The following is a 22265-nucleotide window of genomic DNA, read 5'->3' as shown; positions in this document are numbered from 1 at the left end:
TCTTATATGGCAGCTCAGGGCTACACAATAGTACGTTCCTGAGACCTCAGGAGAAGAGGCAAGATTCCTTATAGGCTTTACCTTGCAAATTCCAGATATTCTGGAAAATCCTCCACAGTCTGTTTTCCAAAGCAAGCCCCTGTGGTCAGCCTTGATTCAAAGGGTAGGGAGTTAGACTGTACCTCTCAAGGGGAGGTGAGCAAAGAACATGAGGCCAATTGTAGTCTACACATAGCCAGACCAGGAGCACAAGGGCACAGCAACTATCACTAGACTTTCTTTTCTGGGATGCTTACGGCTAGACGGACAGCATTTACTTCTGCAACGTGTTCTGGTCCTCTGCCATGGGATGATGACTCCAAACTCCCAGATCGGACCAGCTAGATTCGTGTGGCCTACTCCTGCCCCATGTTTTCTTCACTAAGCCGTTATGACCAACAAGTCTTTTTTGTGTGTCAGGTCTATTTGTGTGTCTGTTACTTATTAGTTTTAGATCATTCGTGGATCATAGTAAGTCAAGGCTGCAAGGGACGTGGAAGAGAAAATCGGGTCCTATTTGATAGGAAATTTAGGTTTAAAGTAGCTGTGTGACCTGTCCAAGGCCAGAAACTGATTAGGGGCAGAGCCACAGCCATAGTGCTTGAAGACGGGCAGTCCTGATTTACCTGTGGAATGGGCATCCTGTTCACCTATCCTCGCCCTAGAAACAGCCCATCGTCCCTGTTGTGGTCTCCTATTTCACCACGAAACATTTAGAAAGAAGCTTTAGACGTGTACGTCAAACCTGTCTACTCAGCCCACAGTCTGTAGATGTGAGCTGAGCACCCGCCGGGCTGCGCACGTGCAGGCGTGGCCTCCTGTAGCCGGAGGCCACAATGCAAAGTTTACAGGAGTCACTTGTTCCATCGTGCTGTTTCACCTTTAGGTACTTCTAAAACACGTTTTCCCCGGCTGTCCTTCCATTTACAGAACAGACCAAGGGGCCGAGGATTCTGAGTTTTTCCTCCGAGCACAGATGCGGAGTGGGTGTTAGTGAAACCATCCACGGATGCAGGTGAAAGTCTGATGGTTATTGCTGCTTTTGCTCTTTGGATGAGGTAGCAGACAGCTTTGACTCTGTGGTCCGCGGGGACTCTGGGTGGCTGCCCAGATGCAGTCTCGGTAGCTCGGGGCTTCTATTGATGTGCTGCCCGGTCACCACCAGCTTTGCCTTCTGCCGCGGCCAATCCGTCTTCCTCCCGGACCAGCCGGGAGAGAGGGGGAGGATGTGGACGGGACTCGCCCGCAGACGGCGACGCCTCCTCGGACCCCGATCCGCCCCCCGGGCACGTCCGAGGCCGAGGGAGGCGGGCCTTCCGGGGGGCAGAGCGGCGGGCGCGGCGCGCGGGGCCGGGGAGGCGGGAGCGATGGGCGGGCTCGGGCGCGGGCGGCGGTCCCGGGGCCGCGGACTCCTCCCCGCCCCGCGCCCGCCGCTCGCCGCGCGCCGGCAGAGCGGGCTGGGCGCCGAGGTGCCGCCCAGCGCCCTGGCCGCGGCCCTCCCGGGCCCTAGCGCCGCCGCAGCCGGAGTCCGGAGCCCCGCGCCCGCCCGCGCCCGTCTCTCCGATGGGCAACCTGCTCGGCGGGGTCGGCGTGCGCGAGCCCACCACCGTGGAGGACTGCGACTCCACCTGGCAGACGGACTCGGAGCCCGAGCCCGAGGAACCGGGGCCGGGCGGCGGCGAGGGCCCGGGGCGGGAGCCCGCGCAGCCCCCGGAGCCCCCGGAGCCCCCGGAGCGAGCCGGCGGCCGGCCCCGCGCCAGCCCCGCGCCCGACCGGGACGCCGAGGCGGCGGGCGCCGAGCAGGTACGCGGCCGGGGGGGCCTCGGGCCGGGATGGGGGGGACGTTGCCGGGAAGGGGGCGGCCCCGGGCGACTCCCCGCGCGCGGGGCCTGGGCGGGGGCTAAGCAGGGCGCCTCGTCCTCCCCCCGCCGTCCCGCTGCCCCGGGACCCAGGCCTGCGCGCGGCGGTCGCCCGGAGCCGTCCGCTGCCGGCCTGGGGCCTGAGCGCGGGCGCGACGAGGCGGTCCCTCCGGGCAGAACCCAACTTGGAGGGGTGTCTTCTCTGCCTCCGCAGACGGGTGATGGAAGGCGGGGTGGGAGGAACCTGCCTCAGAACAGAGGATTGTGAAAACCCACCTAGTGCGTGTTATTGGTTAAAAAAAAAAAAAAAAAAAAACAACCCGGAATGAGGTGGGACTACGATGGAGCAGCGAGCCGTCTCCCTACGGCGGGAGTCCCCATCCAACGTTAAAACACCAGGGTTCCTATTCCAAGTCAGGCCTTCCAACCCAGTAGTTCAGGGCACGCTTCAAAATTCCTGTTTCACCCAGAAGACTTGTTGATCCAGCTGTGCTGAAGTCATTTGCCCACTACAATTCGGAGGAGGGGTTAGTAACGAGATAAATATCCCTTTTAACCTCTGATGGACTGAAAATAATCCAGAAAACTTCAGAAGGAGGAGCTGCGTGGCCGAGCCTCTGAAGAAGTGTGCCTGGCGGAGCTCTGACAGGCTGGTGGTCCCGGGTCAGGCCCTCCTTCCCATCAGCCATGGGGGGATGAGGGTGGGAAGTGGAGCCCCAAATCTGATGTAACCATGGGCTCTTGGGTTGAGGAGAGGAATCAGCGGTATATTTTATAGGAAGGCTGCCTTCTACATCTTGACGTTCATTTCTTTTTGGGTCAGGAGGAAACAGTCTTAGTGCAAGCTCTGTGCTATCCAGGTCATTTCCATCAACTGCAGTTTTAGGGGTGGGGTGCGGTGGGAGTTCCTGTTTTGAGTCCCCACTTTAGAGAAAACTGAGGCTTAGTAGAAGCTTGCCCAAGATCATCCAGGGAGAGAGAGGTGCAAACCCAAGTATGCCTGTCACCAGCATCAGAACTTCGGACGTGCTGGAGTCGTGAATGTAACTCTGCCCCTTGCTGCTGGGTCATCTTGCCTTGGGAGCTCAACCTCAGGGAAGTATGAGACACTGTATTCCAGTGTTTTTCTCTCCCACTTGTCTCCAAATGAAGAAACCTGAAGAAGTTTGGGATGTCAAAAAACACCCTCTCAGATTCAGTCCAGCTCACCGGGTCCATCTATATAAAACAGTTTTATAATTAATGTTTCTATCAGTTAATTGCAACCCCAGTAAATGGTAAATGGCGCCAACCCTTCCTTTTCCCCTTGAATGATTAATTTTTCTTCTCTGTATCACCATGTAACTTCTACTTTTTGTTTGTTTGTTTGTTTTTTGATGTAACTTCTACTTTTTAATGCTGCTTTTGACTGTCCACCTCTTCTGTTCCCTACACCCCACAGTCATTTGCAAGAACTACTGGAGCTACCTTTAAAGTCTACTTCTTACCAGCTCCATTGCTGTATTCCTAGTCTTCTTACCAGCTACTTCTTACCAACTCCATTGCTGTATTCCTAGTCCAACTGAATAGCTGACAAACGACAGTGCCATTCACTGAGATGGGGAAGTCTAGGGGGAAAGCGGCATCTGAGGTTAGGTCAAGAATGCTCTTGGGTTTAATATCTTATGAGACATCCAAGTGGAGCTGGTGAGTAGGTAATTATGAGTGGAGCCTCAGTCCAGGACTGGAGTCATCAGCATGTACGAGTGGAGGTATTGAAAGTCCTGGGAAGATACGAGGTCGTCAAGGAGCGTGAGAAATGTGGTCAAGCCCTGGGCACTCCTCCACTGAGAGCATGTGAGGAGGGGGAACCAGAGATGAGGCTGACCAGGGGCGACCGATGAGATGGGACGGAAACCAGGGCAGCTGTGGCAGGTGACAGTGTTTCAGGAAGGACAGGGCTTAGCTGGCCCCATGCTGCTGGGAGGTTGCCTGAGTTGAGCACCAGGAAGGATGCTCAGTGAGATGGAAATTTGTTAGGTGACATTCACAAGAGTCGTTTGGTTGTGGATGGAAGCCTGGTTGGGGTGGTAAATGGGAGAAGAGGAGATGGACGGGGACTCTGGGCAACTCTCCGGTGAGGCTTTACTGTAAAAGGGAGCAGAGCTATGGATCTGTCATTCAGATGGGGTTTGGGTCAGTTCCAATTTGTGTAAGTTTTTTGTTTGTTTGTTTTTTTGCGGTACGCGGGCCCCTCACCACTGCGGCCCCTCCCGCCGCGGAGCACAGGCCCCGGACGCACAGCCCCAGCGGCCACGGCCCACAGACCCAGCCACTACGTGGCATGCGGGATCTTCCCGGACCAGGGCACGAACCCGCGCCCCCTGCATCGGCAGGCGGACCCCCAACCACTGCGCCACCAGGGAAGCCCTGTATGTTTGTTTTAAGATGAGAGATACTACAGCATGTTTGCTGAAGGAAATGACCCAGAAGACAGGGACAGGGCTTCCCTGGTGGCGCAGTGGTTGAGGGTCCGCCTGCCGATGTAGGGGACACGGGTTCGTGCCCCGGTCCGGGAAGATCCCACGTGCCGCGGAGCGGCTGGGCCCGTGAGCGATGGCCGCTGAGCCTGCGCGTCCGGAGCCTGTGCTCCGCAATGGGAGAGGCCACAGCAGTGAGAGGCCTGCGTACCACAAAAAAAAACAAAAAAAAAAAGACAGGGACATTTTGGTGACACAGGAACTAGAAATAATATGTTAAGGAACAAAATCGGTGGCTGAGCAGGTGAAAGGGGGTGGGATAGAGAGACCAAAGGAGCGGGAAGTGGGGGGTGGGGGGAGCAGGGACACTGCCTGCAGGTTGGCACATTTAGAGGATGGAGGAGGTGGGCGTTCCCGTGATAATCCTGGGAAATAGGCAGGGTGTGAGTCATTCTCCTCATTTCAAAGATGATCAAACTAGGATTCAGTTAAAAGCTTCACAAAGCAGCAGCAGAGTGAAGACTCAGCCCAAGTACCCTGACTCCCAGTTTGGGGCTGTTGAAATGACACCACGGTTTCTATAATGATCCTTCGCATTTGGTGGAGCTGAAACTGATTCAGACCTAATTAGTTAGACTTGGAGCCCAGAGCCTGGGGTTCTCATTCTCCCGCTGTCGCTGGCCTCTGGGTGTTGGTGAAATTCTCCGAGCCTGCATTACCTTGTTTCTAAGATGGAAGCACTCCTAACTGCCTGCCAGGTGTGTTATAAGAATCAAAGGAAATAATATATGTGCTTTGTACATGGAAAAGTGCTTTCTATACACATGTCGGATGATGAGTCATGGGGTTGTAGCTCAGGCTAAATAGATTCAGAAACCTGCTAGGCAGAGCTATTTTGAAACGTGTGGCAAGGACCAGAACGTAAGCTTTGCCTCGCTTATGTAACGTGACAGAGTAGCCAGTGTTAAACACCAGCGAGTTTGGTAAGTATCTCTGTACTTGTAGTAATAGTGAGAATCATGCCACTTCAGAAACGTGTGAGAACTGCCTAGAGGATGCCAGTCTGTCAGCACATATGGGGGTGGGGGCTGAGGAGAAAAGGGTAGGGGCAAAGCTCTTAATGAATATTCAGACCTAAACTTTGTCATCTGTTTCATCATTGTCACCAGTCTTGTTGCCCTTCTGCATGACACTGGACCCAAAGCACGTTCCTGCACGTTATAATAGTATTGATACATGGAGTTAGAGAATGCGAACTGATTATATTGACCTGTATCTTATATTTTCAAAATTATGTCATGGGGCTGGGAGTTTGGTTTAGAATTTAAATAGTGTGAGTAAACTACCACATATAAGTTACTACAATGTAATGTGAAGTTCATTCCAATTGAGAACTTTTATTGCTTTGTGTGTATATATTTGAAATTTTCTAGCTTTAATCACATTGCATTATCACTGAATTAATGGAAGGTTATTCATACCTTTGTGTACTTGTTATGGTGCTGTAAAGGGTGGAATTTAGAAAGCTATTTAGTTTGTGTTAAAAGCCCCCTTTCCTTGCATTAATATTACTTGACTTCCAAGTACAGCTGAACATTGCAAAATTAATGACAGTTTTCTTTGAGGAATTGATTTATTATCTTAACACTTTTTTTTTTTAGTGTTATGTAAAGTTCTAAAATAAGTCTGGTCAAAGAATCACTTGTGTAACCTCTGGTAAAATATAGGTCTCGAATTCGTTTTAAGAATTCTAAGGTTTTCAGGTTTCTACTGGATACCGATCCATAACATTTGGCCTCTGTAGGCTTTTGGCGAATAATAAAGTTTTTTATTTAGTGAAACACCTTAGGACAAATGTTATTGGCTTCCACTCAGGAAACGAGAATGCCAACAAATGTTGCTTGTAAACATTATTAAGAGGATGTTTATAATATCCTTCATTTATCTGGACATCTTGACACTTTTCAGGCTTTCTTTATGGATGTTCATTATTTTAAGTCTGTTCTGGAAACTTCTTGGTGAAATTATCTTGCTTCAACATGTAAATGGAATTTCACTTTTTATTTTAGGAGGCTGATTCCACTGAAGTATCTGCCAAACCAAAGAGAAGTTTTTATGCTGCGAGGGATTTGTACAAATACCGACACCAGTACCCAGTAAGACTATAGAATTTTTTTTTTCTAAAATGTAAAATATTTCCCTTCTGTTTTTGTTACTTTGTGGTGCCAGTGAGCAAATGTGCAAGGAAGGTCCTTGTGCCTTTTTTTTTTTTTTTTTTTTTTGCTATACGCGGGCCTCTCACTGTTTGTTGTGGCCTCTCCCGTTGCGGAGCACAGGCTCCAGATGCGCGGGCCCAGCGGCCATGGCTCATGGACCCAGCCGCTCTGCGGCATGTGGGATCTTCCCGGACCGGGGCACGAACCCGCGTCCCCTGCATCGGCAGGCGGACTCTCAACCACTGCGCCACCAGGGAAGCCCCTGTGCCTTTTTTTGTATGTCCATATGCTGGAGATTGACTTATTTTTTCCTTTAGCAGAACTTCAAAGATATCCGATATCAAAATGACTTGAGCAACCTTCGTTTTTATAAGAATAAAATTCCATTTAAGCCTGATGGTGAGTAATCCGCTCCCTTGGTAAAAAGCAAACTTTAAATAGTAGTACCGCTAGTCATTCTTTGTTCATTCCATGGTCAGTGCATTCATTGTTCATTGACTGGCTTTACTCTGCCCTGCGGTCCACTGTGTCCCCAGAGTCCTAGACCCTTGAGCTGTGAGCATCTGCTCAGCAGGTTCTGGGGGAGTAACTTGAGGATTAGCCATCCTTCCTACCACCTGTTTACAGTGGTGACTACTATCTGAAAGGTAGTGGGGACCATTTTTGTGAGAGGAAAAGAGATTTTGAGAACCATAGAATATTAGATTATTAAGGACCCATAAGGGAGATCAAATTCAGTTTCCTCATTTTAAAGATGAAGTTGCTGGGTCTTGATGACCGACTTGATCATAGACTTGGATCTGGGCTCCAGTGTTCGGTGTTCTTTTCACTGTGCCAAACCCGGAAAATCTTTGGAACATAATTGAAAGGTGGTTGTTTTTCTATTAGAATAATCTTTCCTGTCGATTTTCAGATTCAAGGTCAGGGAGCTAGAGCAGCCCCTGTTCAGCGTTCCAGCATCCCAGGGAGGGAACTGTACACACTGTAGATCTCCACGCAGCTCTGTCGGATACACTGGCCCTCCTCCACACTCTACAGTTGCCCTCCCAGGACCTTTCCTAGACCTTTAGTGAGAGGGTGCAGTCTCCGTGGTGATACGCATGACTCACCCAGGCACCAGGCCGTGGTTCGCGGTGGGCGTCCTCATTTTAACCAGGTCAAACCAGAAAGCTGGCTGCTCCCCGTCCGTAGAGCCCTTATCTCTGTGAGATGACCAGATGGCCCTGGCCGCTGCTCTTCACTCTCAGTGGAAACCCAGCCAAATCCCCAGCAGCGTGAGTCAGGGGACGAGGGTCATGGATTGCAAAGCTCTCCGAGTGGCAGGACCTTGCAGTCTTTGATGAGCTAACTGGCTGAAGAATATCTAAGGAATTCCCTATATTTGTGCACTGGCAGACGCACCAGTTGGAAATTAGGATGTAAGAACATTGCTGCAATGGCCAGATCCCCTTATCTTTAGTTGATTTCTGGTGTCCCAGAAGTCTGCCCTGTTTTGGAAGGAGCCCTCTGGATAAAAATGCCCTGTTGTATTGACTAATGGTAGAAAGGTACTGCTTTATTTACTAGTTGAAATAGTATTAATTAAATTAGTTAGTTTTTTAGGATGTGGAGTAAGAAAACCTTTTGAAGAAATGCAATGATAGATAGGTAATTTGACTCTGATGTGAATTTAAAAAATTTTTCCCAAAGGAATGCCTTCAAAATATTAAACATTGAACATAGAGATAATGACAGTATTTAACTCAATTATTTTTATGTTTCTAACAGTGAACTTATTTTTGAGGTGGTAATTTAGAGCGATAACTTAAAGCAATGCATTAATTTTTTGTAATCTTTATCACAAAAGTTATTTGGAAACCTTGTAAGACTGGTGGAGGTCAGAAGTTTTAGCTAAGATCACATAAAATGTTATTCTAGTTTATTATATAAATTACATCAACTCTCACTTTCCTTCCCAGTATGTGTGAACGCGCACACACGCACACACACACACACACACACACACACACCACGCTTGTCAGTAAGCATAAGGCTGCAATGATGTATGTTACTTATTAAGTAGGAGGAGGGATAGATGGAAGGGGAAACAAATGGGAAATTATGGAGGTAAATGGCTTCAACATGCTGATGATTAAAAAACAGCCTTTTACCAAAAACCCTGAGTGTGGACCTCTAGTACAAACTGGTGATCTCTGGAGGAAACGAGAAGGAGATGAGTTACGTTTAGAAAGATATTAGGTTGTTGTGTCTTTTCCTATAAAATTGACTAAGTGGCCACACAGTCAGTTGTCTAGACAGATTTGGGAAGCAGAGGATTTTGCCGTGATAAGTTCCTATAGGAGAAGAACTGGATGTGGTGAAGAAGAGCGCTTACGTTTCAGAACCAGAAAGACCTGTGTTCTACTCCTGGTTTTGTTAATGTGTGACTGAGCAAATCACACCATGTCCTCAGTTGTAAAGCGGGGCTGGTGACGCTGGTTTGAGACAGTGCTGGGTGGATTCAGCGGGCTGGCTACACCCTGTGTAATCCCGGCCCCCGCCGCTAGGAGGCGCTCACCACTATTTCCTTTCCCTTTTCTCTCCTCCCTTTCCTCCTTTTCCCTGCTTCTCCTTTCTCTTCTTCCCATCTTTGTCTCCTTCCTTTCTTTTTGCCTGGCATACATTTCATTTTTATTTGATCTAGTATTTCAAGAACTCTATGTCCCTCCAGGGCAGGGGTTGGCCAACTTTCTCTGTACAGAGCCAGAGAGTAAATATCCTCAGCTTTGCGGGCCACGCAATCTCTGTTGCAACTACTCAACTCCCCTGTTATGATAGAAAATACGTGAATGGATGTGCCTGGCTGTGTTCCAATAAAGCTTTATTTATAAAACAGATGGCAGGCCATAGGTTGCCAGCCTCTGCTTTAGAGTAATTGTCCAGTAGCGCTTTCTCCGATCTGAGGTGCCATAAATTTGTTTTTAGAATTAGACTTATTACATAGCAGAGTATATGGCATAGGGTATTCATCCTACACAAGCATTGTTGTTGTGTGCTGTCGTTAAGTTTTAACATAAGGCTTAAGCGATTCAGTCTTAAAATGCCTCCAACAATGTTTTACACGTCTGGTTCGTGTTCTAAATCTTTACTCTTTAGGTGTTTACATTGAAGAAGTTCTCAGTAAGTGGAAAGGAGATTACGAGAAGCTGGAATACAGCCACACCTACATCCAATGGTCAGTCGTGTGCTCTGTCTCGCACCTGTTTCATCATGTGTGTCTCCCAGGCAACATTAATATAAAAATATTATTTTTCTAAAACATAGGCTTTTCCCCCTGAGAGAACAAGGCTTGAACTTTTACGCTAAAGAACTAACTACGTATGAAATTGAGGTAAGGCCAGCTCATTTCATTTGGTGTGAATTAGCCAAATTATATTGCCATTTGATGGCCCTGGTAAGTCCGAGTCACCCAGATGACTTTTCTTTTTTCATTAGGAATTCAAGAAAACAAAAGAGGCCATTAGAAGATTCCTCTTGGCTTATAAAATGATGCTGGAATTTTTTGGAATAAAACTGATAGATAAAACTGGAAATGTCGCTCGGGCTGTTAACTGGCAGGAAAGGTTTCAGCACCTGAACGAGTAAGTAAAGCCCCGCAGTGCAACCCCGGGCTGGCGTGGTGTTTTCCCCGGGTCAGAATTCTCTGTGGCTCGTAGAACAAGCAACAGATGGGCTCAGGCATTTGCATTCAAAAGCTCGTCTGAAATGCACTTCATTCCTGTTCTGTATTCTAAAGCAAAACAAAGTAGCAGCCAAACAAGAATGACATTCCAGGTAGAAACACGGCTGCTCGGTTTCAGAGCTGTTTCTTCCTGAAGCATCTCCACTGCCCCCAGCCAAGTGTGGCCTCGCCCCCTCTTTACCCCACGTTGCTTGACCTTTGCGGTTGTTGTTTGTGGACACTTTTCCAGACCCATCCCCTAGGTTGTGAGATTCTGCTAGCTCAGCACGCTTCCCAGGCACTGTGCTTTCTTAGATTAAATCCATGAATTAAGCCTATGACATATAAAAATCATTTCATAAGACTGACAGGTACTCATACATTTTACTAAGAAAGAGGGAAGATTAGAATCTTCGCCATTTAGGTCAAAACCAGAAGCCCATTTTTGGTTAATAAAGCCAAACACCTGGAAGAAAATTTTACCTGTTTATTTGGAATTGATTTGCTATATTCTTTTTTTTTTTTTTTTTTTTTTGCGGTACGCGGGCCTCTCACTGTTGTGGCCTCTCCCGTTGCGGAGCACAGGCTCCGGACGTGCAGGCTCAGCGGCCATGGCTCACCGGCCCAGCCACTCCACGGCATGTGGGATCCCCCCGGACCGGGGCACGAACCCACGTCCCCTGCATCGGCAGGCGGACCCTCAACAACTGCGCCACCAGGGAAGCCCTGCTATATTCTTTTGCTTGGATATTTATAACTTTCATTAACACATATGCCCAAAGTTGGTTTTTTTTAATTATTATTTTCTTTGCATGCAAACTGGCTTTTTTTTCTTTTTAATTATAGGGTGACTTATGAGCACTGGACTATAAAACCAACTTTAAACATTTTTAGCACATTGTAATTAGCTGAACTGGGCAAGTACTAAGAGAAAAAAAAATTAAAACTAACCTAAGAAATTTTTCTTTGCCCCAAACAGAATTTTTTGCATTGCTTAACTAAATTTTTTGTGCTTTCCTAGAACTTTTATCTTGCTTGTGTAAAATGAGTATGAGTACAATATTAATGTTTAAGCCTTCCATTTACTTTATTAGTTACAATCAACGCTGTTAAAGTGGTAGCTTGCACTAAAACACGCAGGATATGGGCATAAAGCATTATGATCTTGACGAGAAGACCCATTAACTCATAACTCAAGTTCACTTTGATTTCTGTAGAGCACTTATAGCAGAAGTATATATGCCTCTGCCTAGGCAATGCAGGTAGCTATCTCTGGACAGAGTCTCTAAGCACTTATGTCAGACTGTCACAGAAAGCTGTGTGCAAGTAGCCTGTTGACATGAAGGATGGCAGAAGGCATCCTTTGAAGAGGATCTGGTAGCATCTCATCTTCCATGTACCCACGACTATCGTTTTAGAGAATTTCCACCTGGTTTTGTTTTGGGGAATAGCGATCATACTTAGTAAATGTTTGTTGAATGAATAATGAGGAACAAAACAGGTTTGTCTGCCTAAATCCTCCTTGGGGTTTGATTGTCAGATCCTCAGATTAGTAGCTGGAAGCCGCCCTTCCGAAGGCTGTCGTTGAGTGATGTCCTAGCTTGGTGTGGGGAGGGGAACCTGACCCCTACTCCCCCATGCTGCTCCTTTTCCACCATCATTTTTCCTTTCCGTGGGTATTGCTTACAGCTTTTACTTGTGTTTTAAGCTGTATGACATCTTGAGTTTTTCACAGTAAGCAGGGAACTCAATACATTTATTGTAGCCTAGCGGATAAAAACTATTGAATGAAAATCAAGTGAAATAAAGTTTAGTGAACAAGTGACCATGACTAAAAGAGGTAAAACATTTTCAAACACGAGAGTGCAGACATATAGACCAACCACGAAGATGGATTTCCAATTTTATTTGTAATCACCTTGGATTACGGAGCTGTATTCTAGACCCTGGAATCCCCTCTCACTTTTACTTTCTGTCTCCTGGTTCTTGGCTTTTGTGTGTCCTTTCCTCGCTAACCTGCTCTTCCTGACAGCTTCAGCCCTTCTTACTACCCTTACCGCTGTCTGGAAGCCCAGCTTCTCTCTTTGATCTGCTACGCGACCCCAAAGTCTACTCACAACTCTAGGAGTGTGGGGTGTTTTTTTTGTATTTCTTTGTGACATTTATTTCAAATCATACTGAAACACCCGATTTCTTTCTTGTATAATTTTGTTTTATAATCCGGATCTCCATTCTCTTTAACCCAAGTGTTTGTCCTTTTCTACTGTTATGTAAACTTTTTAATTGGAGAACGTGTTGATACAGATAAGTGTACACAGAAATTTTATCTTGGTCATTCATCCTGGACTGGATATGTGAAACTGAGCTGCTTGCAAATATAGTAAATTTTGTTGTGTCGTGTAACTCTTCTTTGGGATTTTTAAAGGAAAACATTCTTCTGCTTTTCCATATCTCTCTTTCTCATAGACTTATGAAGCAGATGTTGGGATTTTTACCACCAAGTTTTTAGAGTATGCAAACTTTACATTGGATCAGTCTTGCTGATAAAGACATTGTCTTAACTTCACTCAAATTTGTATTGTCTCAAAAGACTGGTACTTCCTAACTATTAAAAAATACAGATTCATAAGACTGAAATGTATCTGTGCTACATTGTACCCTTTGGCCTTCAAAGAGTCGAATAGTAAGAGAACACTATTTTGGTAAACATCCAGGAGGCTGGAGATAATGAAAACTGCTGGACTTGTCATTTCTAGCGTCTGGTGAGCCCACATCATTAAGGGTTTAGTTTTGTCCAAACTAACTCTCTTCTTAAAATATAAGGCCATGGAGCCACGCCCTTCCGTCCCTCAAATAATTCAGTATCCTCTTCCATGCTTCCCAAATAAGTTGCTAGTTATTCCTAAGTGAATACCAAGCACTTGTGGAAGCCAAGGCAGGTGTATGCGATGCTTGTCTAAAGTTCAGTGTCTGAGGTATAGACAGGTTTGGGGAAGTGAGGAATAAGTGGTGCAATATTGGGTGAGTAACTAACCCGGGCTGGTGATGACACACATGATTAATACATGGACCTGAAGGTTCCCTTAGGATGCAGCCAGGTATTTGTAATAAAGCAACTCTTGGGCTGAGTGAGGTAGGGGGGCAAGATTATGAATCGTGACAAAATAGGTTTGGAAAGTTTTCATCTGCTAATGGCTTTAGTTTTGGGACAAGAAAAGAAAGATGTTAGTGCAATCTGGGGGAAGAGGAGTCTTTGCAGTCAATGCCATTAGAAGTAAAATTTTAAATTCTGTGATAGGGAAAGAGGAGGTGAGAGAGAGGCCACAGACGGAAGAGAATGAGGTGATTAAGGTGGGATAGGTACACATAAGGTAGTCCTTAGTACCAAATCTGAATAATACCAATACCAATAATTATACTGATGTTAAATAGTGCCTGAAATTTATTGAGTTCCACATGCTCTGCATATATGTCAGCTAATTTGATGCTTACAAGTGCAGTGAGGTGTGGGCCCTTTCCCCCACGTTAAAGATGAGGGTACTTGAGCCTTAGAGGTGCCGTGATCTCATGTAGCTGTTGGTGGCACAGCTAGGGTGTGAATTCGGTTCTGCCTCCAAAGCCTATACTCTTTGCTCTGCTAAATAAGTCACTTCTGCCTCCTTTGTCAGAATTGTTCCAGCAAGGCAGAACGGTTTCTGCTGCTTTCCTTCTGAGTTGCTTGATATGGTGGGTTCTGCTGGCCCGCTGACCCTGTAAGTCGTACATTCGGCTGGTAACCAATGCTCGGCACTGTTTACCTGTGACAGGTACGATACATTTGTGTAGTAGATAGTCATCCTCAGTGTATTTAACAAACAAACAGCCATTCGACATCCATGGGAATACATTGAAAATCTAAGTGTTTTTCAAGTACAAAGAACTAAAGGAAAAAGGAGAATTTATTTTATGCATTGGAGTTTTACATAGATTGGCGTTACACTGAGGTACAGGGGTTTCACATCTTGTTTTATTCTTCTTAGCGGTGTCTACTACGACTTTTAGCCAAGTCATTACAAGGCATGTTTTCCTAGCTTACCCTTCCATCAGAAATAGTTTCCCAGTGGTTTTTAGGCCCCTGCTTTCCGCCACCTAATTTTCCTCCTTCGTTGTATTCAATCCTCTTCCAGGTCTCAGCACAACTATTTAAGGATCACTCGTATTCTGAAAAGCCTCGGCGAGCTTGGATATGAAAGTTTTAAATCTCCTCTTGTAAAATTTATCCTTCATGAGGCTCTCGTGGAAAATACCATCCCCAATATTAAACAGAGCGCCCTGGAGTATTTCGTGTACACAATTAGAGACAGAAGGGAAAGGAGAAGACTCCTGCGCTTCGCCCAGAAACATTACACGCCCTCGGAGAATTTTATCTGGGGACCACCCAGGAGGGAACAGCCCGAGGGCAGCAAAGCCCCGAAGACCCCCGCCCCGCCCACCTCGGGGCATCACAGCCAGACGTCTATGCACAAAAAACCCAAGGACTCCAAAAATCCCTCTGCAGCTGGGCGTGTAAATAGCAAAGCTGCCGAAGACAAAAAAGTGACACCTAGGGAGCCGGAGGAGGAGACAGACTGGCCCAGCTCAGAGGCCGGCAGCGAGGCTGCCGGGTCAGGAGACCCAGAGAGAGAGGGCGATGCCGACAATTCCAGTCCTCAACCAGAAGAGACAATTGCGCATGCGCTGGAGAAAAAGGAGAGTGCGTCTCCCTCTGAAAAAGATGAAGAGCGTGAAAACCGTAACAAGGACTGTGAGAGTCCCGGAGAGACAGGTTCCCACGACGACGCACTCTTACAGTGAATTATCAGGAAGCCCACAGACCCGTGTGGGTGAGGAGCAGAGGCCACGTTTCGGAGGGTAGCCGGCTGTTGGTGATCTCTAAGCATTTAGTTGTCACTTGGTTTTGATTTTGGATGACAGTGAATTTAATATTTAACCAGAAGTCTGAAGACAGGACCCAATTCATGAATGCATTCCGTAACACTTTGGGGACGTGAGTTTTCGAATCCAGTACACAACAATTACTTTTAAATTCTTTTCAGTGTATCTGGAAATAACCATGTAGTCTTCGATACAGCAAATAAATTCTTTGGAGAGACTCCGCTCTACATGAAGAAAATCAAGTGGATAATTTCGTTAGGTTGCCACCCTTTGCCCGTTTTATGGATTCCTTTGTTTTTAAGCTGCGAGAAAGAATTTGGTCTTCTCAGATGTATTCGGAAGAAATTGGGAGTTTTCTCATTACAGCACCTCAGCATGCTTATTTTTAGTTTCTGGTAAGTGGGATGGATGTTCTTGGGGAGATATCCTTGCCCCTCCCCGTTTGTCGGTCCTGCTGTTTTTCCTCTTCCCCTCTCCATTCTCTCCCTCGTTGGCCACTTGTGTCGGCGGGCACGCGCATTTCTAGTGTACATTCGGATGATCTACTACAGTGACATTTACGTGGCGTGGAGGGAACTGTCGGCTGTATTATTTCAAGAATTTGTTTAAAATAATAAAAATGGTTTTCTGTGTTAAGTGCTTAAAAACAAATTTTGATGCAAAAGTCCAAGAAGAGAATTTTGCCTTCTGTGGCTGTTCTGTACAAATTTGGTGCTTGTTTCTGAATGCAAATGACTAAAGAATTAAAAAATAAGAAAGGAAATTATTCGTTTTCAAAAGGCACGCATCTGGCACTGGCAACAAGGCAGTGGTCCCTAAAACCATGAATATCTCAGTGTTACGTAGACTATGACATTAATATGGCTTCGTCCACAGTATATCGTTAGAAAAAATACAATCTGCTGCATCTCTAAGTTGTCAAAGCTCGAAATTGAGAACAGACTGGACATCCCATATATTCAGTTTTAGTAAGCACTGAATGTGTTAATATTGGGTAAGAGCAAATAACTTTCTTGCTTATACTATTATTACTAATTATTACACATTCGAAAACAAGTCAAACACTGTGGTGAGAACTTCAGCGCATACGTACACATATAATGAAAGCAATTCACAGAAAAAATTTTTTTTCACTTCATTTCATTTAGAAAGGAATTGGCTTTTGTGTGTTTCTTAGGCCCTTAAGGGAAGTTCTATTCACTTTAACCCTCAGAGAATTTTTACTATGTCCTATTTTTAAATCACATTATGTCATCTTCTGTTACCTTTATTGACCAGAGGATTTTTAGCAGAGGGTTTCTAGAAAATAGACACACAAGTAGTATGCTTTGGAAGGGTTACATTGCCCTGAAGTTTACATGAAACAGCATTGTTGCTCAAATCTGACTTATTTTATATGAATGTTAGTAACGCTCATGTTATATATTGTATTCCAATAAATATAGAATATTTTTTCACTATCATTTCTCATAATATGACAGTTTTTGCTTTCTACTGTTTTGTGAAGTGAGCATTAGGATTTGGGGAAACCATTCTGCTTTTGCATTTCAATTTCTATGTTTTTTCACATGGACCCTCTAATGGCCCCATCGAGCTCAATAAACAGTTCTACAGCTTAGCACATGAGAGTAGGTTGTCACATTGGGCTGAACTGTAGGAATATGATTCATTTGAAATACCTTACCAATTTTGCATACATGATAAAGTGTTCACACCACTTTCTAAGTGCATAATGTTAAAATTTTGTGACCAGATATTAAAATATTAATAAGTGGACAGATACTAAAAGAAATGGGTATAATCTAAATCACTTAGAAACTAATAGTATATCAGAACGCTTAGAAGTAAAAATGTTTCATTCAATAATTTAACTTTTAGCGTATTCCTAATTAGGGGTTTGATTAGATTGTACTGTTTAATTTGAGAATATTTAGTCTCAAGGGAAAACTGCCTGGCTTCCACTTAAAACAGTGGCCTTTTTCTACCATGTTGATTTGAAATGCATACTCACGTGAAACAGTATGAGTCCTACGCATAATCTGTAAATAACTTATGAGAGAATTCTTCAGTGGAAACAAGTGAGAGGATGGCATTCCTTTTGCAGATAAAAATTATGAACGTCTAGAGTTTTTTTCTATTAAGAATACTCTGTACATTCAATAGTTTTACAATAAGATCTGTAGGTGTGTCTTTAGGTGTGTGTGTTACGACATGAAACAGCCCTCTGGGTTTGACTGTGATGTTTTGTATTTTTAAGAACTACCATGTGCTTGCAGAAACTAAGAAGCTGTTATCAAAATGCAGTGGAGCATGGCCAAATGACTAGAAACTTTATTGAATTTTTGTGAATATATAGACTTTATCATTGTACCATGGACTGTGAATATACTAAGTATTGGCTATTGATAAAATACTAATTTGCATTTCAGGCAAATAGATGTTACACCGCTTGGTTAGTCTAGTATATTTCTAATATTTTGTGCTTTCATATCCCAAAGGAGACGATATATGTGAAAATATTTTGAAATACTGTAAAGTGATATATAATGACAAGATATATTTCTGTAGAGAAAAAGTTTATAACGTTAAGAGTATTGTACCATTATACATCCTCATGCTCAATCTCATAAGAAACTGAAAAGAATCATGACAGAACTGAAAATATGTCTGCTTTCTCTAAGTCATGTCCAGCTCTCAGTTCAAAAATTATTTGGTATAGTTTTATTTTGGATTTTAGTTTTGAGAAACAACCATTTTCAGTTTCAAGGAGAAAACAAAACTTATGACTCTGGAGTTACCAGAGAAGTTCTAAGATATTTTGCTAAGTATTAAAAATATAAAGATTGTGTTTAGAAATTACCTACTTTGTTTCTAGTTTTTACACTTTAACCTGACAGAAGGAATGCTCTGGTGAAAAAGGAAAAATATTGTAGTACAGTATTACTTTTGAGTTACTCTCTAAAAAATCATTTTAGAAAGTAAACTTCCTTATCAAGTTGTCAAAAACTGGTTGAACTGATGGAGAGGGAATATTTGTTTAATTGTTTCAAGTTAAATTTCCCAGGTTTATAGTAGAGTTATGGTTGAGTGTATAATCTACTGAGTAACTAAATCAAGCCAGTTTCTTTGTCTTTCTATAATTGAGGCTCTTCTAAAAGCTTTATTTTCTAACCTGAGAAAAGAAGGGCGTTCTTGATCTTGCTTGATTGTAATTGCATCTGTGGGTCTCTCAAGTTTATTTGGGGTGAGTGGGGACTCTTTGTTATAGGAGTAGTTTTGAAGATTTCTATTTTGTTTCCCACTTAAAAAGTTCCAATTTTCTTTTCCTTTGGGGTATATCCATTAAGTGTAAGGTAGGCTGAAGTTAGACAAGCAAGAATCATTTCAAATGTAGGTGCAGTTGTAGAAAATGATGGCCTGGGTCAGCTGGATCTGGAAAATTAGGGGTGTACAAAGGGTTGACTTCTTTCAATTTAGAATTCTTTAGTGTTTATTCCATGAGCATATTTCTTGAGTAATCTCTAGGGTGACAGTGAGTACACCCTGCCTCTTTGCCTGTTCCAGCCCACCCAGCAGACTGTGCTTAGGGACAGACCACGTTTTAGAAATTCCTTATTACCGAAGTTAATATTAGAATAATATAGTTATAAATATGAATGCCTGGAGGTGTCCAGATGTGCCTTAACTAATGTAAATGCTTTTCATTCAGAAGTTTAAATTTTTACTTCATTATGAAATCTTGCCATAAGAAACATTCCAAACCGTGAAGATCAGTTCATTTAATGAAATTTACTTTTGTGCTTTTTCATTTTGGAGACATTTCCATTTGTATCAGTAACATCAGTTCAAAAGGAAGTGTACTAGCCACAGTGTTCAAAAATGTGTTACATTTGAGAAAGAAGTAAGCTCTTACAGCAGAAAGATTAACTTCATTGTTACATTTATTTATGCTTCTGCCTAATTTTGCTACACCCTGTAATTTTCATTGTAAACATCTCTCAGTTACTACAAGTAATATTAATCTGTGTTTTACTTTTGCTTTTAGATACAGAGGGATGTAGAGAATGGAATTCTATTAGAGAAATGATTTAAAAGTTTAATTCCAGTAGATAGTTGGAGGAATCTGAAATTAATTTGGACTTTTATGCTGTAGTTTTATTAGAAACATTTAAACAGTACTTGTTCTTGCTTTTTCCCTAGATTAGAGAGAATGTTTTTTGTCATCTTCTGCTTTTTCCCTCATCTGTTGAGAAGTTTATTGTTTTAGTTACTTGTGGGAAATAGCTTCTTAATATGCTTGTTTCCTTGAATTAAAGTGTTCACGTGGAGGATACAATTAACTGCTTCGTTTTATGGCCCAAACTCTTGCCTGGAGGTTGAGTTCAGAGACGGGGAGGTGGCTGAGAACCAGAGTGGGCGTCCTGGTGAAGGGGCACGTACACTGGGCTGCATCCTCTCCAGTAGAGGAGGGGTCTCCGGAGCCTCCCCTGGATGCCGAGGGTGTCGGACCCCGTGATCGCTGTCTTCTGAGGAAGGTGGGCCACCTTGGACTTCATGCACAGTTTCACTGGGTATCAATTTTCATAAAATACCTGTTATAATTCATTCGTCACCATTTTGCAGTTGTTTAGGAAATTGTGAGCAGTTGGATACCTGCTATGTAAATTACAGCTGAATCTTTCTATCTCGGGAAACATTGAAATACCAGTTCTGCCTACCCCTCTCGCCAGTTCAAAACTTCTGATTTCCATCAAAAATTATTTGGGGTTGTTCTTTCAGAGGTCTCTATATAAAATTCTCCATAAAATGATTTAGTGTAAAGACGAAGTGAAAGGGAAAAGGCACCACTGCGCACTTGTTATGCTGAGAGACCTTTTTTAGACAAATCAGAAACCTTATATATTTTAATATGAAAAATATGTTGAAGCTATAAAGTTTATCATATTTTTGTTTTTAAGTTATAATGGAGTTTGTGGAACCGTTACATTAACTAGAGAGATTCGTTGTGTAATAAGCTTTGGTCCTAAGAAGTGTCCAAGGTCTGCAGTCATTGGTCAGGTGAACACCTTTTTCAGTGCTGGTGGGTTTAGTTTCATGTGGAGAAGAGGAAAATAACAATCGAAACAAAAAATTAGAAACAGTCACTAGAAACTCACTATAGAAGTAAAGATGTAACTGACTGTAGGTTTGTGGAGTGCCAGAATTTACTGGAATGAGGAACAGATGAGGTTGCAGAAGCTTTACGGTGGGAACGTGCTCGGTGTTATCCGTGCCAGGGAGATCTGGACTGCTGTGAATGGGAAGCAATGCCATTCATGCTCGCATTTTCAGCCTGGATTCCGCTTACTCCGCAGTAGATGGAAACCTTTCACAGACTGAGAGAAATAATCACGTGATGCGCCACCAGGTTGAATTCCTCTGCCCGTGGTTCTACTGACAGGAAGTTAAGTGGAGGCAGTGGCTGCAGAGACGGGAAGGAGGTCCCGCGCTAGGCTGTTTCTAACCATGTGACTGTACCCCACGCCGGGAGAGCGATGGCGTCTTCCTCGTGTGGCACCACCGTTAAGAGCAACAAACCAGAGCGAGGATTTGACAAGCGTTTTGTTCTTTGTCCTTTTCTGCTTTTGTTTTTGTTTTGCGGTACGCGGGCCTCTCACTGTCGTGGCCTCTCCCGTTGCGGAGCACAGGCTCGGGACGCGCAGGCTCAGCGGCCATGGCTCACGGGGCCCAGCCGCTCCGCGGCACGTGGGATCTTCCCGGACCGGGGCACGAACCCGCGCCCCCTGCATCGGCAGGCGGACTCTCAACCACTGCGCCACCAGGGAAGCCCTGTCCTTTTTATAAGAAAGTTGTTTCCGTGTTTCCCAAGTGAGCTGTCCACTCCTCTTCCGTGTTACCTAAGAAGATAGACGGCCAACTGGGTTCAGTCACCGCTTCAGCTGGGAAACTATTGTGTCCTGTGTATTTTGAGTATTTCAGGAAAATGGGTAGATTCTTAGAAAGATGTGTGCTTTCCTTCCTGCATGAGTGCTGCCTCTCCAGCAGCCGTGGGCCTTCTCTGTGCTCTGTCATCTCCTGCAGGATGAATTACAGAACGCCGTGCACGTCTGTGCACACCAATACCATGTGTATGTGGTAGGAGCTGTAACCAGTTTCTGGATCTGTATGGTACTATGAAACACTTATTTTATAATCCTGTAACTGTATGGCAGTGTTATGCCAGAAAATGTATAAAGTGCAGTAGTGTCTGTTGTTTACTGCTGTATTTAAAAATATCGTTTCTGAATCTATATATTTAGAGTTCTGTTATTTTTAATAACTATTGCCAAATATACATCCTGTAAAACGACCAAAAGCCACTTCATCTTACTTAACATTTTAGCATTATGCTGATTTTGCATGATTAAAATATTTTTAAAGAGCTGGAACAAATGACTTTGCTGTTTTTCTATGATTAGACTTTTTTTATGGTTATGGTATGAGATCAACATTATTTCCCTTTTATCCCCTAAAATAAATATTGTATTTTGAAGAGTGAAATCTTATTTACACAGGCAGTTATTTTTGTCGGGATATTTTGGAGGGCAGGTCACACGTGTAAGTACCTGGATGTTTACTGTTCTCTCTTTTTTTCACTTTTCTCTAATGCAAAGTTTTAAAAGTATATTTAATATAGATGACTGAAAATGAATAACTCATGGAGGGGACAGATTTTTTTCACTTAATAGAGCTAGTCTTCTAACAACAATTTTTTGATTAAGAAAAATGCAGCTGTGAGATGCAGTTGAGGACGTTGCTCGAGATGCCGCAGGACAGCGGGGATGAAGGTGAGGAAGAGCATCACGTTGGAGCTTGCCTGCGCTGACCTGTAGAGGCAGGAAAAGAGCGTACGAAAGAACTAAGAACAAACTAGTAAGAGTCAGAATGAAATCACATTGTGCATAATTGAGAAACTCAGAGAGAGAGAGGGAACAAACCAGAGCCATGGTGGCGAGCAAGCATGATTTTAACTGCAGCCTTTGGGATGAGCTGTTTAGGGAGAGAGCAACGCACACAAGCAATTATCGCCCTAAGGGAA

The 22265-nt window shown here is 44.1% G+C and overlaps 1 protein-coding gene across 8 annotated transcripts; it reads left to right on the top strand.

Annotated features, from left to right (window-relative positions):
* The first annotated feature begins 1543 nt into the window (after positions 1 to 1543).
* On the top strand, positions 1544 to 21691 carry OGFRL1 (opioid growth factor receptor like 1). 8 transcript variants are annotated; one of them, XR_009543804.1, is made up of 8 exons: positions 1544 to 1842; positions 6427 to 6513; positions 6891 to 6972; positions 9709 to 9787; positions 9877 to 9943; positions 10048 to 10193; positions 14440 to 15582; positions 19504 to 21691. XR_009543804.1 is itself a non-coding variant. In XM_060167698.1 (7 exons), exons 1-7 carry the CDS (start codon positions 1603 to 1605, stop codon positions 15104 to 15106), a joined length of 1365 nt encoding a protein of 454 aa, XP_060023681.1. In that variant the 5' UTR covers positions 1544 to 1602; the 3' UTR covers positions 15107 to 15823. The 8 variants fall into 8 exon arrangements, 6 of the variants coding, with proteins under 6 accessions (XP_060023681.1, XP_060023680.1, XP_060023683.1 ...); XR_009543805.1 differs by lacking the exon at positions 19504 to 21691 and adding an exon at positions 17445 to 19496; XM_060167698.1 differs by lacking the exon at positions 19504 to 21691 and having other exon boundaries at positions 6894 to 6972; positions 14440 to 15823.
* The last annotated feature ends 574 nt before the right edge of the window (positions 21692 to 22265 follow it).

The sequence above is a fragment of the Lagenorhynchus albirostris genome, chromosome 12 (assembly GCF_949774975.1).
Source record: "Lagenorhynchus albirostris chromosome 12, mLagAlb1.1, whole genome shotgun sequence".
In the NCBI taxonomy this organism is placed as follows: Eukaryota; Metazoa; Chordata; class Mammalia; order Artiodactyla; family Delphinidae; genus Lagenorhynchus; species Lagenorhynchus albirostris.
Note: the sequence above shows the minus strand (reverse complement) of the source record. Positions and strands in the feature narration are given on the sequence as shown.

Excerpts from the sequence above, each read along its gene's own strand:
- OGFRL1 (XM_060167697.1), top strand. The coding sequence starts at position 1,603 with ATGGGCAACCTGCTCGGCGGGGTCGGCGTGCGCGAGCCCACCACCGTG. Across the intron at positions 1,843-6,426 it reads AGGCGGCGGGCGCCGAGCAG|GAGGCTGATTCCACTGAAGT; the intron begins GTACGCGGCCGG and ends TTTTTATTTTAG. Across the intron at positions 9,944-10,047 it reads TAACTACGTATGAAATTGAG|GAATTCAAGAAAACAAAAGA; the intron begins GTAAGGCCAGCT and ends TTTTTTCATTAG.